This window comes from Schistocerca serialis, chromosome 11 (assembly GCF_023864345.2).
Source record: "Schistocerca serialis cubense isolate TAMUIC-IGC-003099 chromosome 11, iqSchSeri2.2, whole genome shotgun sequence".
In the NCBI taxonomy this organism is placed as follows: domain Eukaryota; kingdom Metazoa; phylum Arthropoda; class Insecta; order Orthoptera; family Acrididae; genus Schistocerca; species Schistocerca serialis.
This window is the reverse complement of record NC_064648.1, coordinates 105,361,606-105,380,093: the sequence shown is the minus strand read 5'-3', so window position 1 is coordinate 105,380,093 and position 18,488 is coordinate 105,361,606. Positions and strand designations below refer to the sequence as shown.

The window sequence follows — 18,488 nt, the reverse complement described above, 5'->3', positions numbered from 1 at the left end:
TTGTTTGGTAACGTGTGGTTGTTGTGGATGAGAGGAGAATGAATCCTTTTTCAATAGATTGTTCAGTTTATGGAAAATGTGGCAGTGTTTTTGTTCATGTGTATCACCAATCCCTGGGTTTCTGATCTGCAGAATGAGGTGCTGGTATCAGGATATCTCACAAGCACCCATTGGCAGTACCATCTGATTGTATGTTGTAGCAATTATCTGTGCTTTGTAGAGTGTATAGTGACTGGGACTGTGTTACGAAACTGTAACAATTTTCATTAAAGTATAGTTGTAGCATTGAGATAACATGTGAGTGATGAAGATCTCGTTGGAGCTAAGGGAACAGACATATGGATGGAATGCTATGCTGCTGCTTTGTCTTGATGTTTTATGTGGCGAAACAAGGTTAGGTATAGGTTTTAAGCTGATGTTTTGGTGTGGCTGAAGATAAAGTTGGATTGCTTTTTGGAGCAGGTGACTTGGATGTTAAAAGTGGAAGGTGACTGTGGCTGTTATCGTCATCTGTTGGACGAGAGTTGAAAGAGAGTGAATGTTGTGGAAAAACTGGATGTCTTTCATGTTAGGGATGCGACACAAAAAACTGTGAGCTCGACTGACGGTGTAGAAAACTGTGTATCTGAACTCAATATCTTTGATGGTGAGGATGCAATGCATGTAGTTGTTGGGATGCGGAATGTAAGTTTAGCGTCGTCAATAATGCGTTTACTTTATATTTATTAGATTATTCGAGTTGAGGCTGTGTAGATGATGCAGTTGTGCAAGGATTGTACATTTGGGCACAGTTAACATGGGAGGTTCCAGTATGCTGCAGTAGTTTGGGTCAGCAACTTCTGGTAACCAGTGAACGAAAAACCGTTCCAAGTTTTTGTTCATTCGGTGAGTTATCTCTATGCACTGTAAATGTTCATTGCACGTTTTTGACATCTTCGGAAATGCCATTTTCGACTATGTAATGGTGATTTGAAAATGGGTCTCGGTCCGAAACAAATCATCGAATGAATAAAAAATAAAAATTTGCAACTTGGACTGGTCTTGTTTGTAATTGGGATAGGCCAGGTGGTTCTGCGATACTGGGTCAAAAAAGGTTCAAATGGCTCTGAGCACTATGGGACTTAACATCTATGGTCATCAGTCCCCTAGAACTACTTAAACCTATCTAACCAAAGGACATCACACACATCCATGCCCGAGGCAGGATTCGAACCTGCGACCGTAGCGGTCACGCGGTTCCAGACTGAAGCGCCTAGAACCGCACGGCCACACCGGCCGGCGATACTGGGTCAGATAATCGTCACACAGGAAGTATTTGTGACATCTGTAGGCTTGGATTTGCGATTTAGATGATTTTACACAATGGCAGCGACAACAGATCAGGGCTCAGTTCTCGACACGTTGGTCTGTTGTGGGCAAGCATCTAGTTCTGCTGGACAGTGATGCGTAAAGAAGCCGGCAGAGAAGCGCCACGGTTTTAATAGTGGCGAGGGCAACTCTTTCAGACAGGGCCGTTGTAGCAGCCTGCTGGATGGTGCAAACCATTTCGAACATCGCCACGTGCTCAGAAGAGATTCGCACCAGTTTCTTCTTTTCTTCTTTCCCTCCCCCCCCCCCCCCCCCGCCCCCCATCTTGACCCAACTGCCACGTCCTCTCCGATCTCTCTGGATTTTCACGAGAACTTTCCCCTGAAGATATCTTCAATGTCGGGCTTAAAGTTAGCTTCCAGACAAACGGCTAGTTGTCCACAACCCTGTAAGGTCTTGTCGCTGCTCATTCTTTAATATCTTGTCGCCACTCGTGAGGAATTGAAACATCAACTACAGCTCACACGTTTGTTCTCGGTGTCCATAACAGTTTCAGTCATGATTATAGACATGCTGCAGAGTGCAGCTCAGTCTAGCAACTGATGGGATAAGAGTCTGCTTGTTTGGTAACTTGCTAACAATGCGTATTTCCTTTTATGTGCCAGTATTATTCGTATGAGTGTCTGCAGTAAATTATCGGCGACAGCCGAAATTTTGGAAACGCCTTTCTTCTCAGTATTACAGTTCCTGGTTCTACTATACGGATATTCTTATGATAACTTACTTCCTTATCTGTTGTAACCCTTTTCGACCACCTTAGTTTCTTAATTAGTCGGCTTACTATCAATTGAAACCCTGCAAGTTCGATTGCCTGAAGCGGTCAAGAGTGATAACGGCAGGCATAAATAATTTTTCCGCTGAGAGAGCACAAGCCCACTGTCCTCCCTTCCTCTCATTTAAATGGAGTTACTCCCTACCGAACAAGTAGCTATCAGGCAGGTACAAAGAGAGAATTAAACGATTACAACTCGTTTCATGTCTGGTGCACGATAGATAGATGATCGAGTAAGAGATAAAGTCCAACAACGAGAATAAAATAATAAATTTTAAAAATATAGTGATTCGAACAAATAGAGTTGTTTAGCAGACAGGTGCGATAGCCGTGTTTCCTCAGCCCTACTACAGTTCATAGTATTAACACTTCTAAGGATAATATTAACAGTGTACGTCATACAATTAACTGTTCAGTTACAAATCGAAATACTGTTCGTCAAAGAAAATTAGTAAATACGAACAGTATCGTGCTAGGATCACACACGAGAAATTTAGATCACTACACCAGTTACAGTATTGACAGAAAATTAGCTTGTCTGTAGCCGTTATGTTGCAGAGACCATTCGCCATTTTTAAAAAGCCTTAGACTAGGCCTGGAAAAAACTACGTGTACAGAATTTTAGAGCGTTTATAGAAGATAAGAAGGAACACTTTTTTCAATGAGGCACGTGTCGCACATATATGAAGGTCTTGTCTGCACTGGCGTTCAGAGACGGAGTTCAAAGTGCTGTGGGATGGGCCCTGTTTTAGAGGTGTTGCGTGCCTCCTACGGGAGGGAGACGAGTTGTTCAGTGTACCAGACACTGGCAGACACCCCAGGTGAGGTGGTTGCCTGTTAGCCTGAGGCTGCAAACATTATTTGTGAGACGCCCACTTGTTTCGAGTGTGTTAGCGCCCAGCTGGCAATTCAGTAACGTCTCTAAAACATCACACCTGTGGCATTTGTGTCACATACAATTTGTTCTTTTTAATCTTCTGTAAACAATCCAAAATTTTGTGTATGTAGTCTTTTTTTAGTCCTTCCATAATGAAGAAGTAAATAATACATCGAAGTTAAGTAGTTAGCTTGTCATAGATCGAGACGGAGAGTTGCCGAGGAATCTAAACACTGACTTTGGAAAGAGCACCAGAGATTATCTTGCGTGGCATGCAAAATCACGCAAGAGCTAAAACTACACATTCAGAAGGATATTTGAATCTCATTCCTCGAACAACTGAACAGTTGTCAGCGCATAACCGTGAAGTGGCCGGGTCCCAGTATTAAACTTACCTACAATCTTGACGTCATCTTCGTAGAATGCATTGATGTACTCCGGTGCATGGACGCAGTAGACACGATAGAAGGCGTACAGTTCGTCAGCGAGACTGAACATTTGCGAGGCCTCTGGCTGCCGCTCCTTGCACAGCGCACTGAAGTCGTCGTCAGAGGAGAGGCTCCACGGCTGATAGCTCAGCAGGCGTTCACTCAACAGCGGCCGCCTGTAGCACACAAGGTGCCAGGTTAAAAGTTAAAAACCTAGCATGTATAGTCTAGCAAGAACGTACAAGTATTCAGAACGGATTTCCACTCAGCAGTGGATTAGAAACTTCCTGGCAGATCAGTACTGTGTTCGAGACTGGGACAAAAACCTAGAACTTTTTCATTCTTTAAAGGATGCATAGAAACACAGCAAACAAACGCAAACCCATTGGTCTTTTTAGCATTTTAGCGCATCGAGATTTCAACTTTTGATTTCAGAATACTTGAGTGAGATACCGATTGTAACTATTTCTTGCAAATCATCCAATCCGTTCTGTGCTGCTATATCGTTTTAACTGGTTTCAGACACATCAAACAGCAGAACTGCAGCGCTTGCCGCAGAATACCTCTTTTCTTTAAAGAAGAATTTCGTATGCATTGCAAGAGAGTGAACATGTGATATTTATGTTAAGGATATGAATGACTTGTTCGAATTTGTTATAAATGATTTTAGATGCTGAGATGTACACATGCCTGTCATGAGCTGAAGCAAAATCGTCCTCATTACCACTTGAAAATGACTCATAAGGTCGAAACTGCAATTGTAAAACAATTTTTATAGTCAATAGCGAATATGACGTCCTTAAAAAAATTCTTAGAGCTGGGCAGGCAGGAACCGAGAGCCGCCGTCACAGCCTTACTTCCGTCAGTGCCTCAGCCGCTGCCTTCCAGCCGTCACAGAAGCTCCCCTGCACGGCCGGCGGGACCAGCGCTCCCGGAAGGATGGGCACTGCAGTGACCAGAGGCCTCGGGAGTTGCTTCCTGGGCGAATCCTCACTCTGCAGTGGAGAGTGCAGTCACTTGAAACGTCGGGGATCCGATCTGCCAGGGAGTTTCCTTTCTGAATTAGGTGATGTGACATCTGCGATAATTTTCCGTAAAGACTGTATGACACAGGAAGATGAGTTCAGTGGACAATCGTGAATGTACCGTCAAGCAGGTCCACTTATTCAGTCCCTTTCACTTAATCCAACGGCTAAGGACAGCGCGATACGATGACTTAAACTATTTCAAATCCGTCTTTGCAAATACCAAACATGTGTTTTTATTTCTCAATACGTGTTTTGCTTTACTCATTATACCCTTATCAGTTGTGGCATTTTTATAATGTTTCCGCTTACTTCCGGCAGTGCGCAGCCCACCATCTCACACTTGTATGCATGACGTGCAGAAGTACATGTCTGCTGACGTAAAACTTGACAAAATGACGCTTCAGTATTGCATACAAATGTTTGTTTACTTGACTCTGAAGCATTCGCTCGGTCTCGTTTCGTGAGTGGTTGGTGCGGGTCTCTCGTTTGGCAGTGGAAATTACCATACAGAAATTGTTGGCCGTAAAACTTTGTCCTAAGGTCAGTGTTCCGTACAACGATTCGATGCATATGTGTCAGGTACATGTTGTGATGAGAATGGAGCCTTCAGAATCGGGTATGAGACAATTTTTTCCTGATTAATCTACCACTGCATTCCCAATAACCCATCAACGATGGAAAGTTTCCATACTGCCAGATACAATGCAGAACAATCAGTACTCCCTGTACTCCTTGTAGTATGGTCCTTGGTTATCACTGTTACTTGACAACGACGTTGCCAATTAAAGCATAAAGCTGCATCATAATGAGTTCCGTGTGATGTCTGGGTCCCCAGTTTGACCGGAGAGCTGTCCCTCCCATAAGACATGTGGTGCCATGGTGCTAAGGCTCGCAAATCATTTCCACGCTACGTACACCAGCACGCTGTTCTGCTTGGAGGTACAGTACCACACCTACTCCACTGACAAGCTGGGACTCAGAACCCGTGCCGTGATGAAAATCATCATTTCTACGCCCCAGATGGAGGATGTACGTGCATACTGACAATGATCTGAATAAACATTATACGGAGATTTGGTTGGGGAAGAATTTCGGGAAAGGGCTGTTTTTAACGTAATAGAGCCGTTCATTCCCTAAGGCAACGAAAGAACGGATTTAAATGCAGCAAGGAAGTGAACAAACAATATCCACTGAAACAATCTCTAAAGAAAATCTCGAAACTTCTGGACAGTTGCGAATGTACTACACTGCTATAATGATACAAAACTGACTGCCATATTCAGTTTAGGAGCAAGTGCGTTGCAACACAAAGTGGCAAATCAACAGAGGTCGCAATAAATACTCGCCACATGGAGCTGGAGTGTCGACAAGCGGGGCAGCGACACGGTTGTTTGGTGTAGGTCTACAGCTAAATGTTCTCGTACGTCAGCCTGAAAACTTGGGTCTACTAAATAGCATAAAAATGTTTCAATTTTCACTTCTTTTAAGAGGTCGTCCGCAGATGATGTTGTTATTGTCAAAGCGATATAAACTTCTACAGCTCCTCAATTCAGCACTTCGTTGGGCTATATATTTCTTTTTTTGCCTCCTAAGCATTATGAATTCTGCCATCATTGCCAAAATGTAGGTAAAACTTAACAGAACTTACTCAGCCCGAAGAATGCTACAGATCTCGCTTCAATATTTTCCGGTTGTGAGAAGCTCCTCTAGTTTTGTTCACACGAAATCGGAGAACGTTCTTTGTTTTGAGCAACATCCCTCACCCTTTTACTCGCGATGAGCACATTCTCGGCTGGAGTATATACTCTGACTCGCTTTACTCATGTTAACCTCAAAATGTCCTCCCAAAATTTCCAGTACGAAGTATACCCTCCGTTTTACTGACAGGCCCTACTATACTTCACCAGCACCTCATCTCTCGGCTGGACTCTGCCAGTGGTTCTTCGCCGATCATCTCCCACCCTTCGCCGTCGTCTTCATTGCTTCACCACTCACAGAGAGCCGTAGTCTGGCAGCTCCTCCGCCACTGCCTCCGTCAAATGCTCCACCACCGTCGCCGCCACCTGCGCCACCGTCGACTCCTTCTCCAGCAGCGTCGCTGGCTCTATCGCCATCACCGTCGCCAGCCCCAAACCGCGGCCCGCCCCATCGCCCCCACCACTGCCGGAGCCGGAAGTTCCAACCACATCCACCACCATTGTAGCTTCGTCACCGCCGTCATAAACTCCTGTCAATGTCCTTATCTACACACAACTGGGGCCACCTATTACACCACAAGCCTCATGCATGCAGTCATAAGACCAAACAAATGAAATAGAATAGATAAAACATCACGATTCCAAATGAAACCAAGCCAAAAGTGTTTTCACTAAATTTACGAACATGAAACCAATAATTCCTATCAACTATCGTCCTTTGTATCTACATCTACATACATAATCCGCAAGCTACCGTCCGGTGCGTGGCGGAGGGTACCCTGTTCCACAACTAGTTGTTTCCTTTCCTGTTCCGCTCGCTGACAGAGCGAGGGACAGACGCCTGTCTATATGCCTCCTTAGGACCCGTAATTCCTCGTATCTTGTCTTCGTGGTCCATACCAGAAATGTATGCTGGCGTCATTAGGATCGTTCTGCAGCCAGCTTCAAGTGCCGGTTCTCTGCACTTCCTCAGTTGGTTTCTTCGAAATGAGTGTCTTCGCTGGCCGCGATGGCCGTACGGTTCTAGGCGCTGCAGTCCGGAATCGTGGGACTGCTACGGTCGCAGGTTCGAATCCTGCCTCGGGCATGAATGTGTGTGATGTCCTTAGGTTAGTTAGGTTTAAGTAGTTCTAAGTTCTAGGGGACTGATGACCTAAGATGTTAAGTCCCATAGTGCTCAGAGCCATTTTTTTTTTTTAGTGTCTTCTTCACTGCAGCAATTCCCTCCTGAGCTCCAGAAGCATATACGTAACACTTGCATGCTGATCGAAACTCCGGTAAGAAATCTACCTGCTCCCCCTGAATTGTTTCGATGTCTTCTCTCTATCCGACCTGGAGCAGATCCCAAACACTCGAGCAATGCTGAACAAGAAGTCGCTCTGGCGTCCTACACGGGGTCTCCCTTACATACGAACCACACTTTCACAAAACTCTCCCAATAAACCCAAGTCGACCGTTCGCCTTTCCTACCAGAATCCTCACACGTTTATTCAATTTCATCTCGCTTCGCAACATTACGTCCAGATATTTCAACGAAGTGACTGTGGCAAGCAGGACACTTGGAGTGCCTTATCCGGATATTGCGGGTTCGTTTTTGCCACTCATCCGCTTTCGTCTACAGCAAGAGCCACCTGCCATTCATCACACCAACTAGAAATTTTGTCATCTTGTGTCAACTTGCAGTCACTCAACTTATTCCATATGCTCGTCCTTGCGTTAGCACCCCACAATGGGACACCGTGTCAAATGCTTTCGAGAAATCTAGAAATATGGAATCTGCCTGTTGCCCTTCATCCATAGCTCTCAGTGCATCATGCGAGAAAAGGAAAAGGTGACTTTCCCAGAAGCGATGCTTACCAAAACCGTGTTGATTTGTGCACATAAGCTCCTTAGTCTGAAGAAAGTTGATTATGTTCGAACTGAGAATATGTTCAAGGATTCGGTAGGTAACAGGTGTTAGGGATATTAGCCTGCAATTTTCTCGGTCCGTTCTTTTACCTTTCTTCACTTGCACTTGGTTCTTAGCGCTGATCGCAAGATTCGCGGTAAATGCAAGCTAAGTAAGGGGCCAGTGCCGCACACTACTCTTTGTAAAACCAAATTGGCATTCCATCTAGGCATTGCCACTTATTTATTTTCAGCTGTTTCAGCTGTTTCTCTCCCATACGGGACTCTGTGCGATGGTCAAACGACGGTACGTTTGTACCGTTCTCCTGCGTGAACGATTTCTTAAACGAGGAATTTTTAACTTCTGCCTTCCTTTTGGAATATTCTAGCGCCAAAGCAGACTGGTCAACGTGTGACTATAATCGAAGCGTTATATCCGCTTAACGATTTTGCAGAAGACCAAAACTTTTTCCGGTTATCCGGTGGTAGCTGTTGTATGCTTCGCGCACAGATCTTTTCACAGACGCACGAATCTCTACAAATCTTGCTGTCCTCATTTTCGCGTTCTCTTTTGAACCGAGAATGTAACAGCATTTCGTTCCTCAGCATTTTCCGAATTTTGTTATTAAAGCACGATGAGTCTTTTCCGCCTTTGATCCACTTAGTAGGCGCATACTTTCCGGATCACGATTTACAGTCTCTTTAAACTTTAGCCATAATTCCTCTATGGCCATAATTCTGGAATTAAATTATTGTATTTTATTGTCTAAGTGAGACGCTGACAACTACATATCAACTCTCCTAGCGTTCTCGACTGGTTTACTGACTTTCGTAACCATAGACGCTATGATGACATCATGATCACTAATCCCCATCTCTATGGTGACGCCATCGATAAGGTCCTGCCTGTTTGTGCTGGCTGACGAACTAGCTGCTCAACACAGTTTTCGGAAAACGTGTTCAAAAGTCCTTTACAAGACCGTCTGTGTGCACGACCTGCAGTGAATCCATAGACGTCCCAGTCTATACTCGGTAGGTTAAGGTCACCGCCAGCTAGTGTCCCGTGATCTGGATATTTATGCAATGCTGATTCTTTGAATGGCTCAAAATCTGTCCCAGCGCAGTCGGGTGCGTGGTAAAAACATCCAACAACTGATATGGTTTCACCTAGTCCTGTTATGTGCGACCACGTAACTTCACTATTGCACTCAAATTCAACCTCAGTAAAGAGAATATTTTTTGTCAACTGCAATGAACGCTTCCCCTCCTACGGCGTCGAATATGTCTTTCCGATAAACATTCCACGACTCGCTAAATATCTCAGAGTTTTTTTACTTTGGGTCTTAGCCAGCTCTCAATTCAAGAATAATTTGAGGCTGAGAACGTTCATGGAGGAGAGCATATTTGGGAACTACGTTACAAATACTTCGACAGTTGACTGATAATAGTTTCAGAGTCGAACTGACTTTACTCTGAAAGCTATCTGATTTCCCTAAATGTGTACCAACTGGCGAGTGTTCATGAGAGTACCTCAAACTACTGGCTAGCCTGAAACCCCCCATGTGCGCTCCACAAGTACTCTGCTATCCGATCAGCTGCTTCCTTTGTGTAGTGCACCCCTGTCCTCAAATCTACGCATCTCCGATTTTCAGTTCACCTTCCCAACCACTGTTACCTTCATTCCCACTGCCTGACCGAATGTCGATAGTTTTATCCCGTCACACTATCTGCATGTGTCCGTACACAGTGAACCGGTAACCCACTCACAGTTCTGATGACAGATGTGGAGTAGCAAACCAAAAATCCCCACACAATAAACATTGCGGAGTAACAATACCGTTCCTCAAAAACAGCTCCAGTTGGCTACAAATCATGTTCAATCACCCTGCATAATACTTTATCCTGAGTGTGTATTTTACCACCCTGACCGTGATCTGTCCTACTGCCTGTCTCTGTCATCATCCTATAGCACATAATTTCGTTCCTCACACTGACCACTGCCTCTCCACAGCTGTTTACCCACATCAGTTCTCATGATGAACTTAACTGTGGATGTCGGTTGTTCACCTTCGTTTCAGAAGACCTAGTCCATTTCCCAGACACACTCATCCCAAAGTAGCTCCCCTACCGACCTCTTCAGATATAACTGCAGAAGTCTTTCATCCAATTGATAGCAATCACGGCTGAGTCTAATTGTCCATCCTATTCCACGTCTTCCACCTCCATAGCTACCTCACAATAAGCCTCCTAAAAGAATCCAAGAACACCGCCACAAGACCTGGGGTGCCTGCTGGGAGCTTGCCCATTCCCACATAGGAAGCCACCTGGTCACACTCCATAGTGCCAACACATCTCCTACACTACTCCATTCCACAGCCCCATATGTCAAACACTCGAGAGACTATTCCGCTTTCCTCTCGCTCGCAAATCAAAAAATCGAAGGCTAAACGGAGTCAAAAACCTTTGTAAATCACGAGTTTCTGTAACCATGTCCTTCACTACTGTCTATTAATGCTAGTTATTTACTCCATTTTGAATTATATGATCCCTGTGTTTTCTATAACTTTAATGCATACTTCCATGGATAAAAGTGAGATAAACTCAAATAAACCATAGTGAGTACGACAGACATTTGAGTGTACACTGGTTTATACCTGATTATCAAGTGCCCTGGCCTGTCCTTGTCTTCTTCCACCTCGTAGTGCTCCACCTGTTTGCTGGCTAATTGCATGTCATGTACCCATCCAGTTAATTTCGTGCGCAGCATGTCTTTCACACGTTCCATGTCCTTAATCCAACCGTGGAGTTGCTGATCACTTGCGTGGTTACCCTGAGACACACAGAAAATAGTTCAAATTACTTTCATAACATCCACAAGCAGCAGCCTGTCTTAATATACAGTTAAATGTAGCACTATTACATGACACTGAAATTACTGCCAGCGCATGAGTGTAGTACATTCAGTTTTGTGCAGGCATAAAAACATTAATGCACAGCAGATGCCTAGTGGGGTTTTATTAAATAAATACATTACTCAAACTGTGACATCCGATAAGAGAGGTGCAGATATTTCTTGGTAGTTGACACTACAGACGTCTGAATGTATGAATGTATACTCCCGTGACGATGCATCCAACTGAAATGTTCTGCAGCTGCCAGCAGCGTCGAGTTCCTACGTGTAAAGCCACATGGCGTGGCTGGAGCTCTGACGAGATTCTATTCAAACTTTTGAACGATTTTCGAAAATAGAATGGCCAGACTGTTGACAAATCCGTCAAAATCCTACTCGTTACCAACGATGTGAGAAACCTGAACACATGTTATGACCTTCTACAAACGCAACGATAGACATCAGCCGCTCCATATCTGAAACATTATCTGAGTTAGTTGTGCACACGGGAAATGTCAGTTTGACTCAAAATTTTGTATCGTTTGTCTATTGCCTGGCTCATCGCTTTTGCCGAAAATTTGCGTTTGTTGCTCGTCATCTAACACGATGTCGTCTGTATCTGAACACGTCTCGAATATTGCAGATTTGAAGGAATGTATTGACTGTCCGAGCGTTAAGATCATTTTTTCTGGACCATTTTTGGGGTACGAAGTTCACATTTATATCACATATTAAGGTCTATGTTCCTTTGGCGTTGTACAAATTGTAGGTTTCTAAGTCACGGCAATAAAGATATGGCCATTTAAATTACATATTTTCATACTTGAAAAATCACTCACAAAAATCCATAAGGTGCTCCGTGTTGATTTAGAATCATGACATTTTGGAAGAAGCCAGATTTCACAGTGCAAATAAAGGACAAAGTCTTAAAATCCATAATTGGTAACTATATAACTCTAGAAAATACTTTTCGTGTTATTTTTTATCAGTCTGTCTATTTGTCTGTCCATCTGTTAGGAATCTTTTTCTCTGGATACGTTCTGGGTATCATGTTCAAATTATGTGACATACAAAGGTATATGGACCCTTGGCGGCGTAAAAACTGTAAGCTTATAACTCACTCCAGTCAACAGATACGGACGGCCGTTTGTGTCTCGTGTTTTGATAATCGAAAACTCACTCATCGAAGCCTATAGGGTGCCCTCCATTGACTTGGAATCATGAGATTTGGCAACAACTAAGTTTTCCGGTGCAAGTAAAGCAAAAAATCTGAAACTTGTCAACTTGTAATTATATCACATAAAAATGTCGTTTTCGATTTGGACATACATTGTATTCACCACCTGTTGAAAGTATAACATACGAACATTACTGCATCCAAACTTAAAATGTATGTTGCATTCATGATTTAGTACGTAAACAGAAATGTGTTATTAAATCTTCTCTCCCTACATACATAAACTAAAGTCCACTGCTTGCTTGTTCTTGTTTGTTTGGGCTGGGCTGAGGAAATAACGTAGAATTTTTGAACCGATCTTGGTATTCCTGGGACCAGTATCTTGCCAGTAAAGTTACAAAGTGTCGATAACAGGTAAAAATCATTGGGAATCTCGATTCCCACTATTGGGAGTTTGTACAGAACCCTTAGTGCGTGAGTCCCTCTCGCACTTGCCCATTCTGTTTTCCTTTCTTCTATCTACCCTAGCATCACCCAGTATGTTGTTCTGGAAGGTGAGTGCTCACCACAGACATGGGTGTGTCTGAGGGAAGTGGGACAGAACTGTTCTTGTTCTCTGTACGTGGAGTCTCCAATCCTTTTGGGTCACACTGAAACAGGTGACAGTGGTTCCACAATAGATTATATTGAGATAGGGAACCAATACTCGAAAGTGCATATTTATTGTGTTAAGGACATACACAGCATACACCACCTAACAACAATGTAGCTCATAGCAATTCTTCAAAGTAACGACTGTCAGTCTGAATGAATGCATGTATTGCAATGATGCCTGCAGTTCTTCACACCCTTGCAAAGATCTCGGGTGTCCGTTGTGCACTCGAACAGTAGCAGCTGATAAACAGTGTACACACCTGACCACCAAACGGACCTACTGTGCACAACTAGGCTCGTAGCAGTCAAGCATCGCAGTGGCGCATTAACCTGTGCCGCAAGCACACCACTGACCCTGCTGTCAGCTGTCCATTGCATCAGATAGCTTGTGTCGTGTTCATGGTGAGGTGTGTTGCTGTGTACAGCGCACAATGAGTAATCAAAGATGAAATGTGCAAGCACTGCGACGAACGGATTTTGAGCCCTATGTCTGCTTGTGTCAATCCAGTATCGTTCACAGCGCTGTACTGTCCAACTTCATACAGTTTGTATTGTTTGTGGATGAGGCCTCATTCATGCGTGATGTTGTTTTCAAAAGCCAAACAGGCAGATCCAGAATGAGGACAACACCCACGCCACCCATATCGGAGGCCAACAGCAAAGATTCTGTCAAGGTATTTTCGGGCATTATCCAAGATCATTCCACTTTGATGTTAATGTTTGCAAGCACCTGAAGAATACTCACACTCATTGTAGGACTGGAAAGGGGGGGGGGGGGGGGTCCTCTCTGATGGCCATTGCGATCGCTGGATCTTACAACCCTAGACCTCATTCTCTGAGGTTATGTACAAAACACCTGTAGATACAGCTGAAGACCTGCTTGCCAGGGTCCAAGCTGCCTGTCTCCTGGTACAACATTGGTGCTCACGGGCGAGGCCTCCACGACGAGTGCGGCCGCTTCATGTTTAAAGATGATTAAAGGTGCGGCTGTTGTCACACACATCGACTCAGTCTGTGTTTCGACAAGTTTCTACACAGTTGTCACTTCTGCCCAGCTGCTCAGAACAATGAGGTGTGACATGTCTTGGAAGACAGTAGCGTGATTGACTCGATTCCACTATCGCAGTAGCCGCCACGATACAGGAATGACCTGTGAGGATATGCTGACATCACTCCGAAACTGTGATCACAGAGAGAGCGTCATGCACGTCAAAGGTCGTGAGGTGGTGGTGTGAATGCGGGATATTTTCAAGAACACTGCCATCCTGAATTTGGAATCATTCAACTGTATGTCAGTCAGACACCTTAGGCAAGTGCACGGTGGTGGAGAGAAAAACGGATTTACTTGTGTTGCAGATATGTGCAAATATTATTTTCTTAATAAAATTTTTGTATTTATTTAGATACTCCCGAGCTCATTTTTTACAGTTCTTTTGTCAGCTACGTTTATTTACCAAGTGACATCTACACTCTTTTTGGAGAACTGTCGAGATGATTTCCCAAGTTTCTGCAATGTGTCACTCAAAACGTAACCGATCAGCAGCTACTTGTAGCCAGCATATTCCATTTCGTGCATTTCTGTCACAGCACAATCCCACTCGTTTAATATGTGGAAGTTCTTCTTCTTACGAGAAATAAACCCGTTTGTGCTGCCTTGCGTCCACGCTTGGTAATTAATGAGAGTAGTAGCAAGTTGAGAGAGGCATGTTCAAATGTGTACCAACACGCTGGGCACTGTCGCAATGCGCTATGTGTAAGTAATGTTAGTGGGGAGAGAAGAAGCGTGATGAACTGCGACTTGAATTGCTGATCAGCGCACGCTGCGTGGCTGAAGGGGTTTGTAAACAGCCCTGCGGAGGGCGACCCGAGTCTTTCTCTCTCTCCGACTGCCAGCCAGCCCTGATATCGGAGTCAAGCGGTCGTGCGGTATCCGTGACGACGATGGTGACTGCAGTCATGGCCACGCACGTTGGATAACAATGATGACGCCGCACTGTTCTCACTGTTTACCGACGACGGTGTGATGTCATTCATCATGGTCAGCTTGGCTGAGGATGAAAGCAAGTATACATATTTTCTACAGTGTTTTTGTTTATACACTACTGGCCATTAAAATTGCCACACCATGAAGATGACGTGCTACAGACGCGAAATGTAACCGACAGGAAGAAGATGCTGTGATATGCAAATGATTAGCTTTTCAGAGCATTCAAACAATGTTGGCGCCGGTGGCGACACCTACAACGTGCTGACATGAGGAAAGTTTCCAACCGATTTTTCATACACAAACAGCAGTTGACCGGCGTTGCCTGGTGAAGCGGTGTTATGATGCCTCGTGTAAGGAGGAGAAATGGGCACCATCACGTTTCCGACTTTGATGAAGGTCTGATTGTAGCCTATCGCGATTGCAGTTTATCGTATCGCGACATTGCTGCTCGCGTTGGTCGAGATCCAATGACTGTTAGCAGAATATGGAATCGGTGGGTTCAGGAAGGTAATACGGAACGCCGTGCTGTATCCCAACGGTCTCGTATCACTAGCAGTCGAGATGACAGGTTCAAATAGTATAAATGGCTCTGAGCACTATGGGACTCAACATCTTAGGTCATAAGTCCCCTAGAACTTAGAACTATTTAAACCTAACTAACCTAAGGACATCACACACACCCATGCCCGAGGAAGGATTCGAACCTGCGACCGTAGCAGTCCCGCGGTTCCGGACTGCAGCGCAAGAACCGCACGGCCACGGCGGCCGGCCGAGATGACAGGCATCTTATCCGTATGGCTCCAATGGATCGTGCAGCCATGTCCAGATGGGGACGTTCGCAAGACAACAATCATCTGCATGAACAGTTCGATGACGTTAGCAGCAGTATGGACTATCAGCTCGGACACCGTGGCTGCGGTTACCATTGACGCTGCATCACAGACAGGAGCGCCTGCTATGGTGTAGTCAACGACGAACCTGGGTGCACGAATGGCAAAACGTCATTTTTTCGGATGAATCCAGGTTCTGTTTACAGCATCACGATGGTCGCATTCGTGTTTGACGACATCGCAGTGAACGCACATTGGAAGCGCGTATTCTTCATCACCATACTGGCGTATCACCCGGCGTGATGGTATTGGGTGCCATTGGTTACACGTCTCGGTCATCTCTTGTTCGCAATGACGGCACTTTGAACAGTCGACGTTACATTGCAGATGTCTTACGACCCGTGGCTCTACCTTCATTCGATCCCTGCGAAGTCCTACATTTCAGCGGGACAACTCCTGACCGCATGTTGCAGGCCCTGTACGGGCCTTTCTGGATACAGAAAATGTTCGACTGCTGCCCTGGCCAGCACATTCTCCACATCTCTCACCAATTGAATACGTCTGGTCAATGGTGGCCGAGCAACTGGCTCGTCACAATACGTCAGTCACTACTCTTGATGAACTGTGGTATCGTGTTGAGGCTGCATGGGCAGCTATACCTGTACACGCCATCAAAGCTCTGTTTGACTCAATGCCCAGACGTATCAAGGCCGTTATTACGGCCAGAGGTGGTTGTTCTGGGTACTGATTTCTCAGGATCTACGCACCGAAATTCCATGAAAATGTAATCACTGTCAGTTCTAGATTAATATATTTGTCCAATGAATACCCGTTTATCATCTGCATTTCTTCTTGGTGTAGCAATTTTAATGGCTAGTAGTGTAAGTGATCCTTATGGGTTCTACTTCTTCTTTTCTAGCTGTCAGCAGGCGTTACTCGCTGTGGGATCTGAACCCAGCAGCTGATAATGATGATGGCGATGATGATGATCTCTGGGGAACGACTTCGATCGTTCAGAGGCAGATATCGCTTATTCTACAGTATTAAATGTTTTGTTTGTTATTTTTGAGATGGTCTAGTTTGTACTCAATGCGATTATCGCTGTTTTGACGCGACCACCAGCTACTAGTTCTTTTGCACCTGTGTTTTCGTTTGGGCTAGTCCATATTCTTTCAGACACATTCCCCTACCGACGTCATACACCTCCTCCAGTACCCATGCTGGATATGCCCTTAATGACAAACATGCCCACTGATGATGAGTTGCTGGAAGAGCATTCCAGTAACGAACACAACAACAGTTTTGCTTGTAAGTACTCAGAATTTATTACTATTATTATACGAATACGGATTTTTATTTCTCCTTCCTTAGATACTTATCAACTGCGTCTCTTTCTCCTTCTTGTGTGCAGAGTTATTAGGAGTTCGACGTGTTGTCGAGGAGAAGAGCATTGTCCAAGTTAGGGGGAGAGCTGTCGTGACATCATGGGGTGACTCGATACCAGAGTGGTCATACTGAGTCACTTTTCTGAGGTGCAGGAAAGGGGGTCCTGTAAGACACTCAGCTGTACGCTCTGCCTTGATTTATGTTCATAAGATTTTGATCAACTTATTGTCAGGTCCAGTTACATCTATCTTCAAAAGTATATACTGCTAACCAAAAGCATGTCCTAATGCCCAGAATCATGACGAGAGGAATTTAAATTGATTTCCATGGTTGCTTCTCGCTAGCGATAGAAATTAACCAAAAAATACAGGGCATACAGATACACAACAAACACCAGATGTCCACTGACGTTCTAATTTCTCATTTATGGCCGAATGTAGGAAAGCCATAAGAAGAAGACAAACATTAACACGATGTGTGGTACATCGACAAAGAAGTCGAGCGTAAATTAGGTGGTCCCCTCTTCTTGTCCATATTAGCCGAGAAACATCCAAAAAGTGTAGACGTGCTGCTAATCTCTAAAGACGATAAGCAACACAATGTATGGATAAAATGCATGCCCCACCTACGTTCCTCTGAAATGAAAACAAAAAAGGTGCATGATATTTTTGCTGTAGATGTCTCAAGTCGTTTACCAAGAGCATGTATCTTGAAAGACACCTGATTGGCTGCTAGAGCCAGGAAACAATAGGTGTGGAAATGCTTATCAAGGATAAACGGTTCTCGAAGTTTAAGAATGCCTCTCACCAACACTTCTGTCCCTTCGTTGTTTACGTCGATTTAGAGCGCCTCCTAGCTCCTGTGGTACAGTGTGAACGTGGTGCCTCTGCCTCCCATATCACTGTCACAAAATGATGCATGCGATATGTGGCTAGCCATAAAGTTCTGTGCACTAAAATTAAAATCGTATGTCAAGGGAATAGTGCGAGATGGCTGCTCACTGAGCTTGAAAGTCTTGTCCGGGATGTTTATAACATTTATAGTGAAAACGTCCTCATGACCAACGTGAAGGAGAATGATGCACTGTGCAAGCAGGCAGCTGATCGTTATATCTGGGGACTGTGACTGGACAGAGGTGAGGAAGCTCCCTGTAGAGACTGTTGCCACGTAACGGGGAAGTCCCAGAGTGCAGCTGACAACCCATGTAACTGTAAGTACCTACTGCCACAGCACACAGCCATCTTTTCCACAATTTAGGTCAGCATGATGCCCACTTTCTAGTTCAGCACTTTGACGAGTCTGGGTAGTAGGATGATAAGATCAGTGTCATTGCTGACACCGTTGGCAAATACATGCCGCTTCACAGGGGATCACATCACTTCCTGGATTCACAACGCTTCATGCTCACGTCTCTTTAGAAATTTGCTGAACCAACGCGTCCTGGAGATATTCTCAGCAAAGGGAGCCACATATCTCGATGATGTAGAGTTTCAAGAGTTTCAACTTG

At 44.6% G+C, this 18,488-nt stretch overlaps 1 protein-coding gene across 1 annotated transcript in view; it reads right to left on the bottom strand.

Moving 5' to 3' along the window:
• The window catches only part of LOC126427321 (uncharacterized), a 97,631-nt gene that overhangs the window by 19,819 nt on the left and 59,324 nt on the right, over positions 1 to 18,488 (bottom strand). Inside the window, exons 5-6 of the mRNA XM_050089629.1 lie at positions 10,712 to 10,887; positions 3,413 to 3,621 (exon numbers count right to left, since the gene is read on the bottom strand). Of these exons, the coding sequence (XP_049945586.1) occupies positions 3,413 to 3,621; positions 10,712 to 10,887 (385 nt within the window). The remainder of the gene's footprint in view (positions 1 to 3,412; positions 3,622 to 10,711; positions 10,888 to 18,488) is intronic.